This window comes from Engystomops pustulosus, chromosome 7, assembly GCF_040894005.1.
Source record: "Engystomops pustulosus chromosome 7, aEngPut4.maternal, whole genome shotgun sequence".
In the NCBI taxonomy this organism is placed as follows: domain Eukaryota; kingdom Metazoa; phylum Chordata; class Amphibia; order Anura; family Leptodactylidae; genus Engystomops; species Engystomops pustulosus.
The window spans coordinates 155,971,709-155,991,620 of record NC_092417.1 but is presented as its reverse complement, the minus strand read 5'-3'; the positions used below and the strand labels follow the sequence as shown (position 1 = coordinate 155,991,620).

Here is a 19,912-nt window from a genome sequence, read left to right as displayed (position 1 = left end):
CCTCTTCTTCATCTTCTTACCGGAAGTATCCCCCTTTTCTTCTCTGCCCCCCTCACGGGCACCGGAAACACACTCGGCGCCCGGAGTTATTGTGCGCGGGAGAGCGAAAGATGGCGGCGAATATGTACCGGGTGGGCGGTGAGTACCGGCTTGTGGCCGTGTATGGGGATGCGGGCGGCCCGTGTGTATGGCCCCGGGTGTACGGGGAGGAGGGCGCGCTCCTGTCCTGAGGGATGGAGGAGGAGGCCGCGGTGTAGTCACCGCCTGCGCCGCTGTGTATCCTGCCCGGCCTGCAGGGGGCGCCTCATACCCTCACTGTGAGGCTGTATCTGCACCTACAGCACAGGCTCCGGGGAGGAAAGGGTGCAGGGACAGGAAGAGGGGCTGCAGCACTAAGGGGGTCTTATAACCGAGGAAGTGTTTACCCTTTCATTGCCTGGCTTGCTCTAGGTGTGACCATTCACCTCCATACTAATCCCTCTCCTCCCTGTGTGTACAGAGGGTTCATACATACCTACATAGCAGAGGAATCATACACATATATACACACACACACCTACACACCTAGTCCCCCTCCTCCTTGTGTGTACCGAGGGTTCATACACACACACACCTACACATCTTGTCCCCCTCCTCCTTGTGTGTACAGAGGGTTCATACATACCTACATATCAGAGGATTCATACACATATGCACACTCACACCTACATACCTACACACCTTGTCCCCCTCCTCCTTGAGGGTTCATACACACACACCTACATAGCAGAGGATTCATACACATATATACACACTCACACTTGCATACCTACACACCTAGTCCCACTCATCCTTGTGTGTAGAGGGTACACACACACACTTAAACCTACATACCAGAGGATTCCTACACATATATATATATACACACACCTAGTCGTCGTCCTCCTCCTCCTTGTGTGTACACAGGGTTCATACACCTACAGACCTAGTCCTAGCTACAGCACAAAGTAACTACATGTAACTGACTCCGCACTCTCCTCCTCAGAATCAGAAGTTGTTCTCTATTTATTTTACACCTTGGTTTTTAGGGATCCCCTTAAATACACCCTGTGACATTTTGGGCAATGTTCACAGTGGACTTGGTGGCTGACTTTTTTTTTTGGGTGGAATCTATAGATTAAGTTCCCTTCCCACATCTATGATATTAATTTTGTCTTTTTTTACTTCAGTTTTTTTTTTTCTTGTGTTACGGGGACATGTCATGGGCTAAGAAATAAAAGGAAAACCATTGGCCATAGATCCAGGTACCAGGCAAGGTTCTTATATTTATCAATGTCCTCCTTTGTTCTAAACTCAACTTTGATACTTGTGCTAATGAACCAGAATGGCTCCTTGCCAGTGTCACTTAGTGCTGCAGCTTCACAGGCTATTACATGGTCCCCCTCTCCCCTTAGCACTTCTCCCACTGCCTGCTGTTAGTGGGAGGGGCAGTGTGAGACCACCTAACAGCATGTGAAGCTACAGCACAGAGGGGCTCTAGTATACTGGTTCATCAGCGCAATTGTAAAAGTTGATTTTAGAAAGGAGGAGGCCATGGATAACAAATATTACATTACCACAGTCACGGTGCCTGGATCTATGAGTAATGTCCCTGGTTTATCCTGATGGATTTTGATGGTAGATTTCCTATAAGGAGGACCTGCAAGGTTGAGTTAGAACACTAAACTAACTACAGGTTTGCTTGTGCTTTTTAGGGTCACAAATCGACCTGTTTGGCTGTACATGGAGAAAAATTAAATTTATAAAAATAGAGAACTTTTATACTTGCCTCTGAAGATACCGCACTGGTACCTCCTCTCACGATCAGTTCTCCAGCTTCTTTGTGCCTGTGCTGCAAGGACCTGTGGTTGGTTTTGTGTCCCAGGTTGCCATGAAAGGTTCTCTTTAAGATCAAACAGAGCTGTGAAATTTTGCAGAGAGTTCACTCTGGGTTTGGCTGCTGTTTTCTGTCAGTAGACTTTTCCATATTCTGGTTGAGTATGCACTGTAGTGCACTGTAATCTTGTGGCTTTTGTACTTCAATTTATAGTGTTAAAGGGGTTTTACATGGGTCAAGAAATAAAGATACTTTACCCAGTCACTTGGGTACTTGTAGTTTCTGTCCCTACACCCAATCAGATGTTCTGGAAGGTCTTGGGGACCTGCTTCATCCAATGACTGGACTGTGGGCGCGTTTTTATTGCGTTTTGAAACTCATTATAACAGCTGACATGAGGTGATTTGCCTAATTACGTTACTGTTAACATTTGCGTTTAAAAAAAATGCAGTGTAAATGCGTTAACGCATGCGTTAACAATAAGTTTGTGTTTTGTTAACATTAACACCTGTGTTAACATCGCGTTTACACTGTTTTGTGAACGCAAATGTTAATAGTAATGTAATTAGGCAAATCGCCTCATCTCAGCTGTTCTAATGCATTTTAAAACACAATGAAAATGCAACCATAAGGCGCACCCTGTGATCGGCCCTTAAAAAACACATAAAAAGATATGGGGAAATGTGTCACAAAACTCAATTAGAAGTTTGTCTGCTCTTCAAAAAGACGACACAAAGGCAAAAACGCAACATACTGACAAAAGGGCCGCAAAAACATGCATTAAATGATACAGGAACATATTTACAAATGCGTAAAAAAACACTTACCCTGGCGCCCGGGACATTTTCCTGGAAAATTAATGGATGTGAACCCCTTATTGAATGTACAGCACCATGACATGAGTAATTAAGCTATGTGTATATATAGCAATAATTTGGTTTGATGAAACAATAGGACTTGAGGGCCCTGCCTGCTACCAAGAGTTGAAAGTTAATGATGCCCTATACATTTTCAGTAGGATTTATCGATTAGAATTAGGATGGTTGGTCAATATCAAATAGGAGGGGGAGGGGGTCTGACATCTGGCTCCCCTGATGGTCACTGCAGTCTCTTAAAAGAGATGATCAGCTCTTCTCATATTGATCACTCATCCCAAGCAACGGTGATCAATAAAGAATACTGAGGAAAAAAGATGATCCTCTAAATCTGCAGAAAATTGGTTTTCACTGCATTTCATTGCATTTAGAATAGTTTATACTTGCAGAGTTTTGGTGCGATTAGGTCTGTGTCAAAGTCCTCTACAACCTACACAGCATTATACCCACTTGGGTTAGAGTGGGGTATCAGTGTTAAAGGGGTTGTCTGTGTACATACATTTTATTACTGACTCCAGGTGGTGCGAAACTGGGAAAGAACTTATTTTGGTCCTTGCCTCTGGTCCAGGATGGCTGCTCCAGTCTCCGGCAGCCACTTGGATTACAGAGGCTCAGTGTTAATGTTGCATTCACCAAAAATGTGGAGTCAGTAAGCCAAACCTCCAGCTTCACCAAAATGGTCACATACTAAACAATCCTGTTTTCCTGGTCGCTCTAGCAGTGCTGATATAAATGCAGGCATTTCCTTCCCAGCGCCTTATTCCTCTGAACCTGCAGCCGTGAAGTTCACTACTAGGAAGTACATAAATTGCAGCCACATTCATCTGAACTAAAAGGGGTTTAGGGAAGTACAAACCATGCCAACCGGCCACATGCAAGCATGTAAGTCAGGACCCGGAGCAGAGAGGTCCCAGGAGAGGCAGGTACTTGTCAGCTTCACTGTACTGTTCCTGGGTCGTCCTCTGCTCCTGGCAAAGTTCTCATCCAGCTTCTGATGCCGCTGCATACAACCAGTACAGGACACACAGCAGAGCGGCACATACGGGGAGAAGAAGCTGCAGGGAGGAGAATTTTTCTTTTTTACTCTGGGGTCTCAGTATTGGTTTTATGCTCTGGGGCTCTCCACTAGTATTATTTTTGGCTATGAATACAGTATTCTGTTGCAGGGTGGTAGTTATTGCCATTCTGTTGCATTTAATTTCTGGGGTGGCATTTTGTGCTGTATTGTGGTTGCTGGTGCATCTAGGCTGGTGGTTGCTGGTGCAGCCCCTTAAAGTTGATAATTATGACAACGTGGCCCCCGGACCAATAAATGTTGCTTGTCCTTAGGTCAGGAGTAGAGCAGACATTCTAAAGGAAATTTAGAATTTTTTAGAATTTATTATGTCTGTGGAGTCGGTCCATTTAATCACATCTCCAACTCTTCAGCCCCAGCGTTGCACGGTCTACACAACATCGCCGGTGCTGTTAGGAGGAGCAGTGATAGAACCGAAGTAAAAAGTTGCAAATCCACTACATTTCCCCAGATTTGTGCTGAAACCTGCAGCTTGCCGGTTCTTTACTTTTTTTTTTTGCAATGTAGAGGGTGAAATCTTGTACACAATACAATAACACATTTAGGTTTTGCTACCACACCCAATCACTAAACATACACGTTAACCCTTTAAGGACCAAACCCTTGTGCAGACCTGGTTTTAACATTGTGGTTTTTTATTTTATTTTTTTTTTTTTTTTTTTTTTATGGTACATCAACTGATTTCTGTAGTTATTTTGCTGCTGCAAAATCACTTCTGTGTAAATCCTGCAGCTATTCCTCTGTGTGTGCGCGCCACGTCTACTGGGGATGCAATAGATACGATGGGGGGGATACAGTTTGGCATGCTTAGGCTGGGTTTACACCATATGCCATATGTTGTAAGGACATGCCAGGAGGATTCCTATATGTCCTTTCCACTTATAATACCAATGTACCCCACCGTATGCCTATAAAGTGGGATCTATCACGCCCTTCCCCCTGAATGTGCAATGTCTTTCCATCGTACTTTTTTGGGCGGACAGAATGTTTAGTGTCAATAGTGTTAATGTTTTGTTTGTCAATAGTATAAAAGTAATGTAGTGGTTGTGTACTTCAAAGACCCCTGTCTTCTGTTCTATTGCACCTAGAAATATTCTTTTTGTGTGATATTAAAGAATCTCATCTTTCAGATCACATCAGGCTTGTGGTTCAGAGTTACAGAACCAGAGATACAGACCGCAAAAGGGCTATTCCCATGAAGACAAGTTTCTAATATGTACTCAGGATAGCAAAATAACACATTCTCTAATTCACTGTTATCAACAAAAATGCAGCATTTTACAGATATAATTCCAACCTGTCTCTATCAGACCGGCTGTACACAATTTCAGTTTTCCCTAGACACGACCAAGTAACTTCTCAATTGGGTTCAGGCGCCATCATGGATTTTTTTTGTGAGATTACTGTCTGCAGCCACGACCCCTGCCCGGAGCTCAGAGACTCTGACTGATTACATTCTGTCAGCACATGGTGAGCAAAGAGAAGCAGCAAACTACAAACTGCAAGGAGATAAGTGATCTGGGGGAAGGGGGAGGCAGGCACATGTCTGTGAGATGTAGCAGAGCTCACAGTGTAATGGTCTATCATCTCCTGCATCTCTCATCTGTCTACTCTTTCTATGTGTCAGTGTGTTAGTACAATGTCAGAAGCCGGATGAAAGTGCATATAAACCCTGATAATGTAACCACATTGTCGCCCCCACAGAAACAGATGGATAATACAGTAATGTGTCTGCTTAGAGAGTCCCTGCCAACACCCTGGGATTTAACACGGAGCAGTCTAGAGAGTGATGGGAGCTAAAACAGCAATAACATTGAGTAAAATAGTGAAGTAAGGGGTTAAAATGATCTTTATCGTGTTAACATCACTAGGGGATAGAAATGTGATAATTTTCTTTCATGGGAAAACCCCTTTAATGACACAGGAAATGCAAGCTGCATATAAAGATCTAGTTTTCACCTATTTTTAATTGTATGACCAGTTCTGTAAATCAAAGAACCATAATGGGGTCTAAAAAGATGAGATTCTTATCTTTAATATGGTACCAGCAGCTTGATTCAAGGTGCTAAAGAACCAAAACTGGGAGAAGAAAATCCCCCTTGTAAGGAAACATGACTAGGAACCAGGCCTTACACACAGCACAGAAAGAAGCCCAGACATGCTGCCAGGTCTAGCAACACAGCGAGACACGCGATATTAAAGGAGTTTTTCCTGCCCTTAAAATGTTGATAATGTATCCATAGAATAGGTCCTCAATAGCAGATGGGTGGCCCCACACTCCACAGAGCAGCTTCTATGGAGTAACAGGAGGCAGACTGCTCATTCTTTGTGTAGTGGTCAGTGCAGGGTACTGCAGATCATCTTTCATTTTAATGGGCTTTTCCCACTAAAAAAAAAGTTGGGCCCTATCCACGGGAACTTGCTGATCATTGGGGTCTCGGTGCTGAGACCCCTGCAGACCGTGAAAACTCAGATTAATTGATCAGACGGCCGCGTATGATTGTTCTGCTCCATTAATCTCTGGAGCTGACGGGGATCTGTCATCGCAGCGCTTGGCAATTTTTGCAATATATGGGGGTCTGGGCACTTTGCAGCTTAAAGGGGTTTTCCCACAAAGAAAAGTTATGCCCTAACTTGCTGATGTGACTCAGTTCAGCCACTACAGTCAGAACAGAGCTGTCTGCTGCCTGTACCATTCTCTGTTTAACAAATGCTAAGGATCCATAGGGAGACTGTGGCTAAGCGGATATTGTGGGTAATATTTCGGGGGTTACACTGGAATGCGAGCCGAGCTGGGTTTTAGGTACTATCGGGGTTGGGGATTTAGGTACTTCTCTCCTGCCTAATAAAGACTTCCAACTTTTATAGTTAGTCACTGTCAAATATTAGTTTTGTACTAAAAGTTTCCCCTGTGTATTATGGCGGAGCACAGACTGGCGCATGTTGTAGACGCCGCTGGTTGTCTCCCTGCATGTAGCCCTCGGTGTCTTACTATTGTCTGTTTATTGGGCTCTTCTTGGCACGTGTCCCAGTGCGGCTGACATCCATCTTAGGAAGGACGCTCCTCAAAGAGCTGGAGGTTCAGCAGCAGAAGCCTCCAGGGCCGGGAGGAGGCTGAGACATGACAGCCCTGGCTATAGACTACGGCTACTAGAGCTTCTACTACGCCGCTGTGTAAAGCCATATACCAAGGGCAGCACAAATCACTACTTCTGGAGTATATATATATAATTTTTTTTTTTTTTTTTTTGATGCTCAGTCACAACCTTAAACTGTACCCAATAACCACACACAAGTTATAGAGCCTCCAGGGAAAAACTTTTGAGTTGGTTGTGTGATCTGGATTAAAGGCTGAGGTGTAGAGGTGCTGCCGTTTTGGAAACACAAAGCCCCGATGAATTATTTAGCAGCTCCGTGTAAGACGAAAGATGCCAATCTGAATAAGAACATGGCGTCTAGGGTGTCGCATAGGAGAGAGAACAACCACCAGACTTATTAACCTTAAAGGGGTATTCTCGTCTGGGCACTCACATTCAGTTTGATAAATCTGCCATATATAAACATTTCTTCAATTAGATGTTATTAAAAAAAATGTTCCTGTGTGAAGATAATTTCTCATAAATGTAGTAATTTTGTCCCTTAGAAACGAGATGGCTTCCTCGGATACGGCCACCTCTGCTGGAGGGATTGTACAAAGAAACAAAAAGGTTTTGTATATCAAATGTCTGGGAGTTACTGCATGTCCCACAGCTGTCCTGTGGTAATGATTGCCGAATCCTGGTGGTCCGGCAGGACTCTATAGCGTAAGTCTGGCCACTGCTGCCAGAGTGTGACGTGGTCGTATCCGAGGAAGCAATCTCGTTTCTAAGGGACCAAATCACTACATTTTTGAAAAATTATCTTCACACAGGAACATTTTTTTTAATAACATCCAATTGAAGAAATGTTTATATATGGCAGATTAGTGAAACTGAATGTGAGTGCCCAGACGAGAATACCCCTTTAAGCTGGCTGCTAAATATCTAAGGATTATTACTATATATTACCTTTTACTACTCCTAGTTTTCCAATACTTGGTCTCGTCCTACAAGCCATGTTCTTATTGGTATCGGTACCTTTTATCTTAAAGGACATCTACCACCAGGATTGTAAACCAAGCACACTGACATACTGGTGTGCGCCCCCTCCCGCAGGATCCATTCTTCAAGCTTCTTATGCCATTGTTTTCAAGAGAAAAATGCTTTACAAGACATGAAACTTATCCTCAGGCTCATTTGCATAATTTTAAAAGCCTTATTATTTTTTTTTTAAAACCCAGCGCATAGGAAACTATAAGCAGATCTTGCCAGAGGGAGCACACATCAGTATGTTTGTGTTCTTGGTTTACAATCCTTCATCCTGGTGGCAGATGTCTTTTAATATTGAGGTCATGATGTTCTTGGTCTCCTCTTGTGTACGACTGCGTTTCTTATGGCGACCTGTTTGCTGTATACGCGGTGTTACATCAGCTTATTTCAGCAGGACAGATCCTCTTTAATTAACCCTCTATCTGCTGTGAGATTAGCGTGCTGCTCAGTGTATGACCTCTCCCCTGACTAGTGAGGGATTACTTGTTTGCAGTGCATTTGCATGTGTTTGAATCCCTGACATAGATGTTGATCGATGTGAATGCAAACTTTCCCCGTAGATCCACGAGTCGCATGTCTATTCCTAGTCCCGTGTTCCTCTCTATAGGGCAATGTATAGCATTCTGCTATATCTGAATACTCAGTGTTGAATGAGGCGCGACCACTGCTTCCTTCAGATGGGAAGTTTTGTGGGGGTCCCACCAGGCAGACCTCTTCTGATAAGCCACTTGTTCCCAACTTGTAATAGTCTACATTCACTCACTGTTTAAAAAAAACCTGCCATGCAAATGAGCCCACCTAAAATAAAGTCTTCATTGAAAAATATTATTAAAAATCTTTACCCGTGCGGTCACACGGAGCATTCTTGGTGCAATTTTGGTGTTTACCATGCGTTTGAATGCCTTTTTTTTTTTTCATTTCTATAAGTGTAAGCAGCTGTGAAAATGTTAATACAGCTGCTTACACTTTTAGAAATGAAAAAGATTCCAACCCGCCAAACACATGGAAAATATGCAAAAACACATGCATTTTCACTGCGCTTAAACCTACCTAGAACACACCACTGTGACCACACCCTGAATGGTGGGAGGGGTAGAAATCCATGGAGGCTGCTGTGACATCATGTGATCAGATACATACATGGGGTAGATGTTGCAGATGTACCAGGACCGTAGATGATGTCACTCTGGTCACATGACATGCTGAGAAAAAGGATGGGACATGCGGAGGAGTAGATGGGAGGGGCTGGATGAGCAGGATACGCCCCCTCTGCCAGGGAATATAACGTAAAGTTGATAATGGGGATGTAAGGGAAACTATTTTTAGCTAAAAGGAGGGTTTTAGTTAATAGAACTCTAGGGGAACCTGTCACTAGCTGTCTATGTGAAAATGTGGTGATGGGTTCCCTTCAATAACCCAACCATATAAGACATTGCATAATAAATTAAACTTCTTATACGTTTTTTTGCAGATTATGTATATTTTGAAAACTCGTCCAGTAACCCGTACCTGATCCGCAGAATAGAGGAACTGAACAAGGTAACGGCACTTTGATGGATGTTTTAATATAGTCATTTTTCGGTCAGCACATGCTTAAACTGTGTTGTCTCCGTCTCCAGACTGCGAACGGTAACGTAGAAGCCAAGGTGGTCTGCCTGTTCCGGCGCAGAGATATCTCCAGCAGTCTGAACAGTTTAGCGGACAGCAATGCAAGTAAGTTTAGTTGTATACTTTTTCAAGATGCTTCTATTTTACGGTGAAATGTTGACTTTTCAGGGCAATAATAGAACTCCAGATTCTAGATGTGAGTGACCAAGTTATTATTCAATGATTCTTTCTTGCTCTATAATATAAGAGGTTTAAGGTTTTTAAAGGGGTTGCTCCCGTTCAGCTAACTTGTATTATTTGTTTAATGAAAAGTTCTACACTTTTCCAATACACTTTGAATATCAATTCCCCATTGTTTTGTAGATCTCTGCTTGCTGTCCATCTACAGGAAGCTTCATTGTTTAGAGATGGACGGAGAAATGGCCATGTGATGTCACACAGATGCACGGCTCGATATAACACACAGCTCTCTGATTACTCTGTGATATAGTGAGCCGTGCACCTGTGTGACATCACATGGCCAGCGATTGATTTCTCTATCTACTGGGAGTAGACGTTGAAGCTATCTGTAGAAGGCCAAGAACCGGAGATCTATGACGCCATGAGTAATTGATACAGAAAGTATTTTGTATAATAAAAAGGTCTACATCAATTTATTTTCTGCAAGTGGACAACCCCTTTAAGAATTGATCAAATCCTTAGGACAGGTGATCACTTTTTTATTGAAAGTGGATTGACAAGAGACACCCCTGTCGAGGTACATTGCATAAATATCTGCACAGAATCTTATGTACACTTGTACACAAGTTGATGTCCTCTTTGTCCTGGAAGCGGGATCTGACCTCGATAAACAGATGCACAGACCCCCTGTGTATCTGTTGCAATCAAATCCTTTCCATTTATCCCCGGCCAGTTTTTTTTTTTTTTTTGTTTTATTTGTGACCGATGGTTTGATGATATTTTGTTTTGTTGGATGTTATTTATCTACGTGTGGTTTTAGTTATATGGATGAATTTGAGGCTGTAGCTGAATGAATAGTTGTTTAAGTTTACCATTTGCTGTAAAATTTGTGTGGTGGCAGTGCCTTGGCAGTATATCTAGTATCGCTGATCACTGATGAGTGCCGTTTACTATTGCAGGGGAATTCGAGGAGGAGTCCAAGCAGCCAACGGTGGCTGAACCTCAGAGGCACCAGTTGAAGCACCGCGAGCTCTTTCTGTCCCGCCAGTTTGAATCTCTGCCTGCGACACACATCAGGTATGTACATCGTAAAGGCGCAGCACCTACTTAAAGGGAACCTACCACCATGAATCTACCTATAAAGGTAGATCGGGTGGTAGGTGGATCAATAGGACGTGAGGATAGCCCTTTTAAGGGATAATCCTCACATCCCCGCACTGTTTTGTGAACTTATATTATAGCTTTATGCTAATTTTGTTATGCGGCTACTGGGGCGTGGAGTAGCCGCAGCTGTGGCTACACGGCTCGGCTACTCCACGCCCCAGTAGCCACTTTACCCCTCCTACCCACAATCTTCGGCGCGCAGCTCCTCGTAGCTGAGCACCCTCGTCCGACATCCTCGTCTGCGCAGTTTTCAGCCTGTTGCTGACCAGATAGTTTGGTCTGACAAACTCGCTGCAAGTGTCTGTTCTTAGAGATTTGCCTGGACCTACTTTAGAATCGCGGAGCCAGGCTCACATCAGTTCTAGGTTAGCGTAAGGTGCGTATTTGTTTGGACCAAACTCTCTCAGGAGCAACAGTCTTATATACACTTGCACTTTACATGCATCTTTCTGTAAAAGGGAACAGGGCCACTCGCACAGTTTTGGAGCTAATTTGCGCCTGAAGCTGTTGTAAATTATAGATTGTGCCAGTCTTGACATTTTGTCACCCACTGATCACTAAGTTTTTATATTTCCATTTTGCTCTGAGTCTGATGTAATATATTATCTCCTGCAGGGGTAAATGTAGTGTGACTCTGTTAAACGAAACTGACATACTGAGCCAGTATTTGGAAAAGGAGGTAAGTTCCTATTGTGTCTTTACCCCTTTTACCTTCCAAGGTTGTATCAGTACTTACCCTGCTTGTGGTTTTAGGATTGCTTCTTCTACTCGCTGGTATTTGACCCAGTACAAAAGACTCTGCTGGCCGATCAGGGGGAGATACGGGTCGGTTCCAAGTATCAGGCAGAAATTCCAGACCAGTTAGCAGAAGGTGAGTGCTGGAGTGACTTGTGATTTATTTATAAGGTCTGTAGTTTTGTACATCATTTTATACTGTTTTACCTGGGTGCAGCAATATTGTTGCAACTGAAGCGATCCTTCACGTATATAAGCCTACGTGAATTTCACAGGCTGAAAACAACAAATCTACGGTCTCTTGTTTAGGCTCCCGAAAAAATTTTTTATAAAAACCTTAAGTTCAAATTGCTTAGAACTAATATAAATATAGGTAAATGAAATCATAAACAAGTTGGGTATTGCTCCATCCCAAAATGGTCGATCTAGCAAAATATAAAAGCGGTTGTTAGCGGTGTTGAGCCCCAAATGTCCGAAATACTATTTGCAAAACATAAAAAAAAATTGAATAACAAGTGATCAAAAGCTTGTACAGTCTCCAAAATGGTAGAAATAAAAAATGTCCTCATGTACTACAGACAATGACGCCTTACCGAGATCTGTACACTAAACTATGAAAAAGTTATTGGACACATTATATGTAACGTCTTATAAGTGAAGACTTAACTGAATCTGGAAAGTACAATTTGTTATGATGAAAACCATGCTTCATACCACTCTAAATGGAAATATAAAGTTATCAATGTTTAAAGCTATGGAGCAAAATAGTGTCACACAAAGTCATTAAGGAGTTAGACTATCCAAGCCACAAACGCAGACCGCAATAGGACCTGTTCTGTGTTTTGCAGCCCAGGCAGTCTGCTCACACACACGACCATGGAAATCACAGCCCTGTGTATAAGCCAATAGAAATCACCGGATAACATAAGCCATTGAATCAACGGATAACACACAGGCAATGACATTGTGTGCATGAGGGCTAAGACTGCAAAATTGCACAGCTATTGGATCAGCTTTGACAACAGCATAGAAATTTGGCCCTGAAAACTATTATTTTCCAGGCGAATCCGATAATCGAAACCAACAAAAAATGGAGATGAAAGTGTGGGATCCAGAGAATCCTCTGACGGACAGGCAAATTGACCAATTTCTTGTGGTTGCCAGGTAAACCTTTTCAGATATTTTTTTCCCCCCTCTGTTAAGCAGAATGCGGCCATCATAATCTCACTTTTCTATATATCTTTGTAGAGCTGTTGGCACATTTGCGAGAGCACTGGACTGCAGCAGCTCCATAAGACAGCCGAGCTTACATATGAGCGCTGCCGCCGCTTCCCGGGATATCACACTGGTAAGGGCAAAGTTCCTTCCTTTTTAAGCCTTAACAGGGAAAGGACGTATGTAATGTTCCATGGCTTGCACACTACAACTTTAAAAGACCTCTACCATTGGTTGGGCTAATGGTAGATGTCCGGCATGACATGCTGTTTCTTTATACACGAATCGCAACCGTTTTAAGTGCAGAAAGAAACAGCAGATTTGCTGCTAAAACCATTAAAACTGATTTCATTGTATGCACCTTTAAAGAAACGAGCTTGTCTTGCTGGACATCTACCATCAGTCCAACTGATGATAAATGTCCTTTAAGACCTGGAGTTTAGGTCTTGACATTGTACACAAGTGCAGCAAAATGATGATTATCTGGGCTTGGATACTAGAGAACAGCATGAAAGTTTGACACCCTGGAAAGGCAAAGTAGATGGTGACTTCATGAAGATGAGATTACTGCAGCATTCAGTGACCCTAGACAGATTTGTTTCCTTGATGTTATAACATCTGTTAGGAATATTTTATTTTCACAAATGAGCGAATAGGTTTGCATTGATGTCTCCTGCTTCTTTCCTAGTTTCATGCCATGGATACACTACAGAGGAACGGTTATGATCTTGCTCGTGCCATGTCCACTCTTGTCCCTCAAGGAGGTCCTGTCCTGTGCCGGGATGAAATGGAAGAGTGGTCGGCATCAGAAGCCATGTTATTTGAGGAAGCATTGGAGAAATATGGGAAGGATTTTAATGACATTCGGCAAGACTTTGTAAGTCAGTGAATGCTTTGAGCTGCTCTGCACTACTCGTCTCCTAAATACAGAAACTAAACCCCTGTCCCTCTTTTCTTTTTCTCCTTAAGCTTCCTTGGAAGTCTTTGGCTAGCATTGTTCAGTTTTATTATATGTGGAAAACTACGGACCGGTACATCCAGCAGGTAAGTTGTGGAAGAAGGAGCCTCTCAGTTATTTGGTTTGCCACGTTTTTATCAGTGTCAATTCGGCAATGTAAGCAATGACTAAATTGCTCCCTGCCTTGTCACAGCCTTCAATTGTATTGGTGTCTGGTGTGCTGTGGGACTGCAGGAGGCGGCCATGAGCAATGTCTAGTGAACTCTATGCTGTAGTGAGGGTTTGGGTGACAAAAGTGAGGGCTCTTAGTGCCACCTCGGGCACGCGTGCCATAGGTTTGCCACCAATGGTATAGACTATATCCTAAATGCCAAATTGTTGGGGAGAACAATGTAGACAAGCCTATGGTGACTGTCCACCTAGAGCCATCTTCAAAAGTCATGCAGTCTGCAGGGTTATCACCCCAGGTGTGTTTGCATGGATCTCCCCCCCCCCCCCCCCCCCCTCCCATTCTCTATGGATCACTCTCAGACGGTTTTTGGGAGGATCAAAACTCTTTCGTTTCATCTTTTTTATTTTTTTTTTCGCCAGAAACGTCTGAAGGCGGCTGAAGCAGACAGCAAACTTAAACAGGTCTACATCCCAACCTAGTGAGTACAGCACCTCCTTTTTTTCTATGTAATTGACTTGGATATATATTTTTCCAACAACTCACTTTTTCCTATTTAGCACCAAACCCAACCCCAATCAGATTATTTCTGTTGGAGCCAAGCCTGGACTGAATGGAGCTGGATTCCAGAAAGGTCTAACCTGTGAAAGCTGCCACAGTAAGCTCATCTGTTCTGTGCTTATTATTATGCTTTATCCTTTGCCTTTTCCCATTACGTACATATATATTTTTTGTTTATTACAGCCACAGTGTCGGCACAGTGGTATGCGTGGGGTCCTCCCAACATGCAGTGTCGACTTTGTGCGTCTTGCTGGATTTATTGGAAAAAGTATGGAGGCCTTAAAACTCCAACACAGCTTGAAGGTGCAACTCGCAATATAGGGGTAGGTTACTTGGCGTTCTTTACACATTTTAAGTCTGGAGTTCAATAAGGACATTTTTTATGAAGTGTAAAGTACATGAACCTCTTACAGGTTTAGGAGGATTTCTCTGACTAAACTTTAGGTACTTTAAAACATTAGTTACTAAACTTTAATACTCTAGAAAGAGTATTGGTGTCTGACCACAAGGGACTCATGGACCATTGCGTTAACACTGGAACTTCATGTATAGAGGATGTATTATTGCTTCCTCGTACGATGTAATAGTATATTTTCTCTTTTCCCTTTGGTGTTAGGAGGCCCACCCTCGCACCCATCTCTCCCGACCTGAAGCTCAGAGCCTGTCTCCATATACCACCAGCGCAAACCGTGCTAAGCTATTGGCAAAGAACCGTCAGACGTTCCTCTTGCAGACGACCAAATTAACCCGCATCGCACGTCGTATGTGCAGAGATATCTTGCAGCCCAGGCGAGCCGCACGCCGACCCTACGCTCCGATCAACTCAAATTCCATTAAAGCCGAATGTGAGTCATACCGGGCACAAGTCGTGCACTTTATTCTCTCCCTATAGTCTACAAATCAACTCACCGTGGTAATGTTTCCTGCCAGGTTCCATTCGACTACCAAAAGCATCTAAAACTCCTCTGAAAATTACACCTCTGGTGCGTCCCCCCTTGGCTGCCATCGTAAAGGAGCTTGGTAAGAAGCGGCTTGTTTTGCGCATTTCTTTTACGACCTTTAAAAGTTGTTCATGTTGGACTAAACTTAATTTATTCTCCCAGCTGCCCAAGCACCTCTGAAACCGAAGACTCCTCGTGGAACAAAAACTCCAATAAACCGTAACCAACTGAGTCAGAGTAGAGTCAGCGGTCTTGGTGTACTACCCGCCAAGAGGGCATTTGAACCGGTATGTGTAGGGTAACTAGTTACTAATGAGTGTTCTACAGAAGGGGGTGACCATGTGATTTCCAAAGGCCCTACTAGGGTAAATGAACATGAGTGGTCTTGATTTGACGACTCTCTAAAGGGGTTGTAAAGCTTGACTACGTTCTTCCCAAAACCGCACCACACCTGTCCATGGGTAGTGTTTGGTATTGCAACCAAGCTCAATTAATTTGTATACAGCTTAGCTGCAATACCTGCACACACCATGGTCAGTTGTGGTGCTGTGTCTGGAAACAAGCAGCCTTGTTTTTCAATAACCCTGTTTCCAGAAACTGCATCACCGCAGTTAAGAGAAAGTATCCATGTTTTTTAACCTCTGGACAATCCCCTTTTAAAAAGCTTTATGAAACTGAAGCCCCATAACACTATACGTTATGCAGTATAAGATATCTTGCACTATATAGTAATCCAGGTTCTGCGTAATTTTACTTCACGTTAAATTTATTTTCTCTGTTGCCTCCCCCTTTTAGGTATCGGGTGTGGGGGTAGTTCCTCCATTCTCTGCCAATGGCCGCTCCTTCTCGTCGGGTGTCCGTTCTAGTAATCAACCCAATGTCAAGAGGCAGAAACTCAATCTTGCTGATGCTCCCAATCCTGTCGTTTTTGTGGCTACTAAAGACACAAGGTGACTAAAGACTGATGCAAATAATGTTATATATATGGACGTGGCGGACTTCAGGCATCGTCTTTTCACAGTAGAATATAATGGGGGAGATTTATCGGTCCACAACAGAATTTTATCGTAATTTGCCCTAAAAACTGTGTGCACCACATTTATAAAGGGTTTTAGAAAGGACAGTTTTCTTGCACTCCAATGACTAGTTTGACAAAGGGGCTTGGCCCATGGAAAGGGGTGTGGCTTCAAACCCCAAAAAAGGCCAAAATATAATGCAGACCTGACAGAATTTTGCCCTACTTATCTGGCGTAAAATAAGCTAATAGGAGGTGCAAAGTTGGACTAGACTCTTATACTAGTACAGATTTATCATCCAGACACTTAGATGAATCTTATGTAGCATAAGACTGTCCGGTCTAACTCTGCACTGTCTTACCTTCCGACACCTCCTAAATCTGCCCCAATGTATAGGGGATCTGTGTTGTGCTGTTTTCATATAGTACAGCATACAGCAAGTCTCAAATAATTTTTATATAGCGCCATCCAAATCCATATTACTTTACAAATCACAGGGGACATATTCAAATAAAAATCTTTAGAGCTTAGACGAGTCAGATTTCGTGTGCATGTAAATCTACATGCAGTGCGTATTATTGTTCATTAATTTGCTGTTTTGATGCGTGAAGATCTGCACTTTTTTTTTTTTTTCTAGGACCATTGTAGGTCCCAAATCTATATTGCCGAACCTTAGTTTTAAATGGAATCATTGTTTTGGTATTGATTTGTATTTGATTTTGGGTCATTTTGTGTCGTTACTATTCAATGTCTAATGCTTGGTCTTTGTCTCCAATGCAGATGCTTAAGAAAATCCTTATCGCACATGGAGATGCGCCGAGCTGCCCGACGTCCCCATCAACCCCTGAAGCTAAAGCTACCACTGCCCCCACGACCATCCGGGCTCCTGCCCTCCCTCACTACACCCCATCCTGCCAGTACAAGTGAACCCATCGTTTTGGAAGACTAAGGGACTAAAAAGTGACCATGTGTAGAAAAGTTTCTGTCCCCTTTGACCTCCCTAGTCAGTACTGCTCTCGCTCGGTGCTTCTCTCGTTGGCAAATGCACTTGAGGACAGAAGGACCCGGATCAAAGACCTCCCATTCTAAAACCCAGCTCCCAAATACCAATACACCCCCCCCCCCCCGCCCCCGCCTCAAACCCCGCAGCGACAGGGCCATCGTTTTTGCTCTTTCGCGTTCCACCCTTTCACTCTACCAATTTCCTTTTTATTTTAATATATATTTTTCTTCATATAACTTTCCTTGCCTCATTGTTGGGAGCTCTGATGCTCTCAGCTTGTGTCGCCCCGATGATATTTTTGTTATTTTGTTTAGTTTTTTTTTTGCTTTTTTTTGTACAATGAAATAATTTTGAGGTCCATCAGTAAAATAAGGAAAAAAAAAAAGGAAAAAAAAAACCCTGCTTGTCAGGAAGATTGTTTGTTTTTGTATGTGTGGTTTATGTAGGATGGAACTAATGCGTTACTGAATTGTTTTGGAAACAGGTTTGGGTTTTTTTCCCATTAACTTTAGAACAAATGCTTTCTATAATAATGGGGTGGGGGGGGGGGTCCTGATTGAATAGGTAGGAGCTGAGTACCTTATTGATGATTATCTTAAGGACATGATCGCTGTGTGAATGGCGGCGTATTACGCTTATGACTGCTCCATTCACATATAAGGAAGGAGGTAAAAGTACAAATCTGACTGTATTATAGAAGTGAGTCAAGTGGGCGTCTTACAGGATTAGGGGAGGGGGACAAGCACCCCCATGGATCAGAGACCTTTTTAGAGATTAGAATGGATTCAAGAAGATTGTAGTTTTGGCCCACGCAGGATTTTCGTGATATAGAACCGTTTTATTAATGTCTCAGTAACTCTTTAGAGGTTAGGTGATGGTTGTAGATCTTGTATCAGGTCATATCTCATTGTAGGAGAGGGCTATTAAAGGACTACTGTATGCCCGATGTGCAGGAGAAATGTCCTTTGCCTAAAATTCTATAGCAAAGTTACTTGTACCTTCTAGTTTACTTTATGGATTTCATTTCCAGTCTTGTCTATAACCTCCCACAGAATTAGATATAAGATAGAGGAAGTGTATAAAGAGCAGCTGTTTTCTCTCCTCCTTGGTTCCATCGCTTTCCCTCTCCACCGATGCCTCCTAACTATGGTTTAGTGCCATGTTGTACATGACATCACTGGGATGTTTGCTAGAATGATCCACATAATTGTACTAATCCTAGAGCCTAACATTTTGAAACTTTAATAAAGTAATATGTAAATTACCTGCGGAGGCTACTGGGGCATGGAGCAGCCTGGGCTCTTGGTGCATCCTCTTCATGCTTGTGACTGTACAGCTTTCTATGGAACTACTGTGCGTGCTCCTGTGTTGAGTTGGTGTCTGTACGCTCTATATGTGCTATTTGCACAACCCTCTACTGGAGCATGCGCAATGGCTGCATAGTAAGCTGGCAGCGCCACTGGTCCTTGTGTACAGTCGCAAGTGTGAAGAAGACGCTCTGAGGATACTCTGCAGGTAATTTACCTTTTTAATAAAGGTTTTAAAATGTTAGATTCTAGGACTAGTAAATTGCAGGTTAGGGCAGGGGGAGACTGCCATCAGATCTACTTATGGTAGGTGTCTTTTAAATAGTTTCAGCTTTGTGCAAGATTTTTTTTTTTTTTTTAACCTGAAGAATGCTTTTTGGAGCAAGATTCAAATGCAGCGCAGGCACAAAGATGCAGCTCACTTTGTGCAGGTTATACTGAAATATCCTACTAAAAACAAACCTATAAAACCCAGGGAAGGCGGAGCTGGGCAACGTGAAATAATGTAGTGACAGTATTCAGAATGCTGACAAAGAAATTTTATAAAATCCGCATAGCTTTGGCTATTGGAACTTGTCAACTGAAAATGACCTCCCTGGTGACAGGTTCTGCAGTGGAATCTTGACTTGTAGAGTCCGACAATGGGAGCTGCCACATATCACTGCTGGACATTGATGTTTCAGCTCAGACCTGTATGTAATGACCTGTATGTAATGACCTCAGGGGGACAGGTACTTTTTTTTTTTCTTCTACCTTCTACACCTATAGTAATTTTGGTTTCAAACCCCCTGAATAAAACTTGCATGTGTAATTAGTTAAGACCTCATGCGCACGTTTTAGATAAATTTAAGAGTTTTGCAGGGCCACTTGATGTCGTGTGACTTTGCATCCATCAATAATAGTGGGAAACAAAGGAACATTATTTTAAAGGGGATAACCCCCTCCCCCCCCCCCCCCCCCTCTTGACTATCATATCTATATATCTGAGCTGCACTACTGGCACAAACCATAGTCAGGTGTGGCGCTCTCTATGGAGAAATGGAGCCATTTTTTTCAAACCTCTAGATGACAGTCAACAAAAAATAAATCCTCTAGTTTCTCAGCTGATTTCATGATGATAGGT

The 19,912-nt window shown here is 42.9% G+C and overlaps 1 protein-coding gene across 1 annotated transcript; it reads left to right on the top strand.

Annotated features, from left to right (window-relative positions):
* Nucleotides 1-5: 5 nt before the first annotated feature.
* On the top strand, nucleotides 6-17,865 carry MTA2 (metastasis associated 1 family member 2). Its single transcript, XM_072118477.1, has 18 exons — nucleotides 6-138; nucleotides 9,404-9,471; nucleotides 9,552-9,645; nucleotides 10,680-10,797; nucleotides 11,500-11,563; nucleotides 11,638-11,755; nucleotides 12,681-12,783; nucleotides 12,868-12,967; nucleotides 13,523-13,711; nucleotides 13,804-13,878; nucleotides 14,384-14,442; nucleotides 14,522-14,619; nucleotides 14,706-14,845; nucleotides 15,139-15,367; nucleotides 15,453-15,542; nucleotides 15,626-15,750; nucleotides 16,259-16,413; nucleotides 17,260-17,865. The coding sequence occupies exons 1-18, from the start codon at nucleotides 111-113 to the stop codon at nucleotides 17,426-17,428; spliced, it is 2,022 nt and encodes a 673-aa protein (XP_071974578.1). The 5' UTR covers nucleotides 6-110; the 3' UTR covers nucleotides 17,429-17,865.
* Nucleotides 17,866-19,912: the final 2,047 nt, after the last annotated feature.

Coding starts and splice junctions, on each gene's coding strand:
- MTA2 (XM_072118477.1), top strand. CDS start 111: ATGGCGGCGAATATGTACCGGGTGGGCG. Junction 12,784..12,867: donor CAATTTCTTGTGGTTGCCAG/GTAAACCTTTTC, acceptor ATATCTTTGTAG/AGCTGTTGGCACATTTGCGA. Junction 16,414..17,259: donor GTGGCTACTAAAGACACAAG/GTGACTAAAGAC, acceptor TCTCCAATGCAG/ATGCTTAAGAAAATCCTTAT.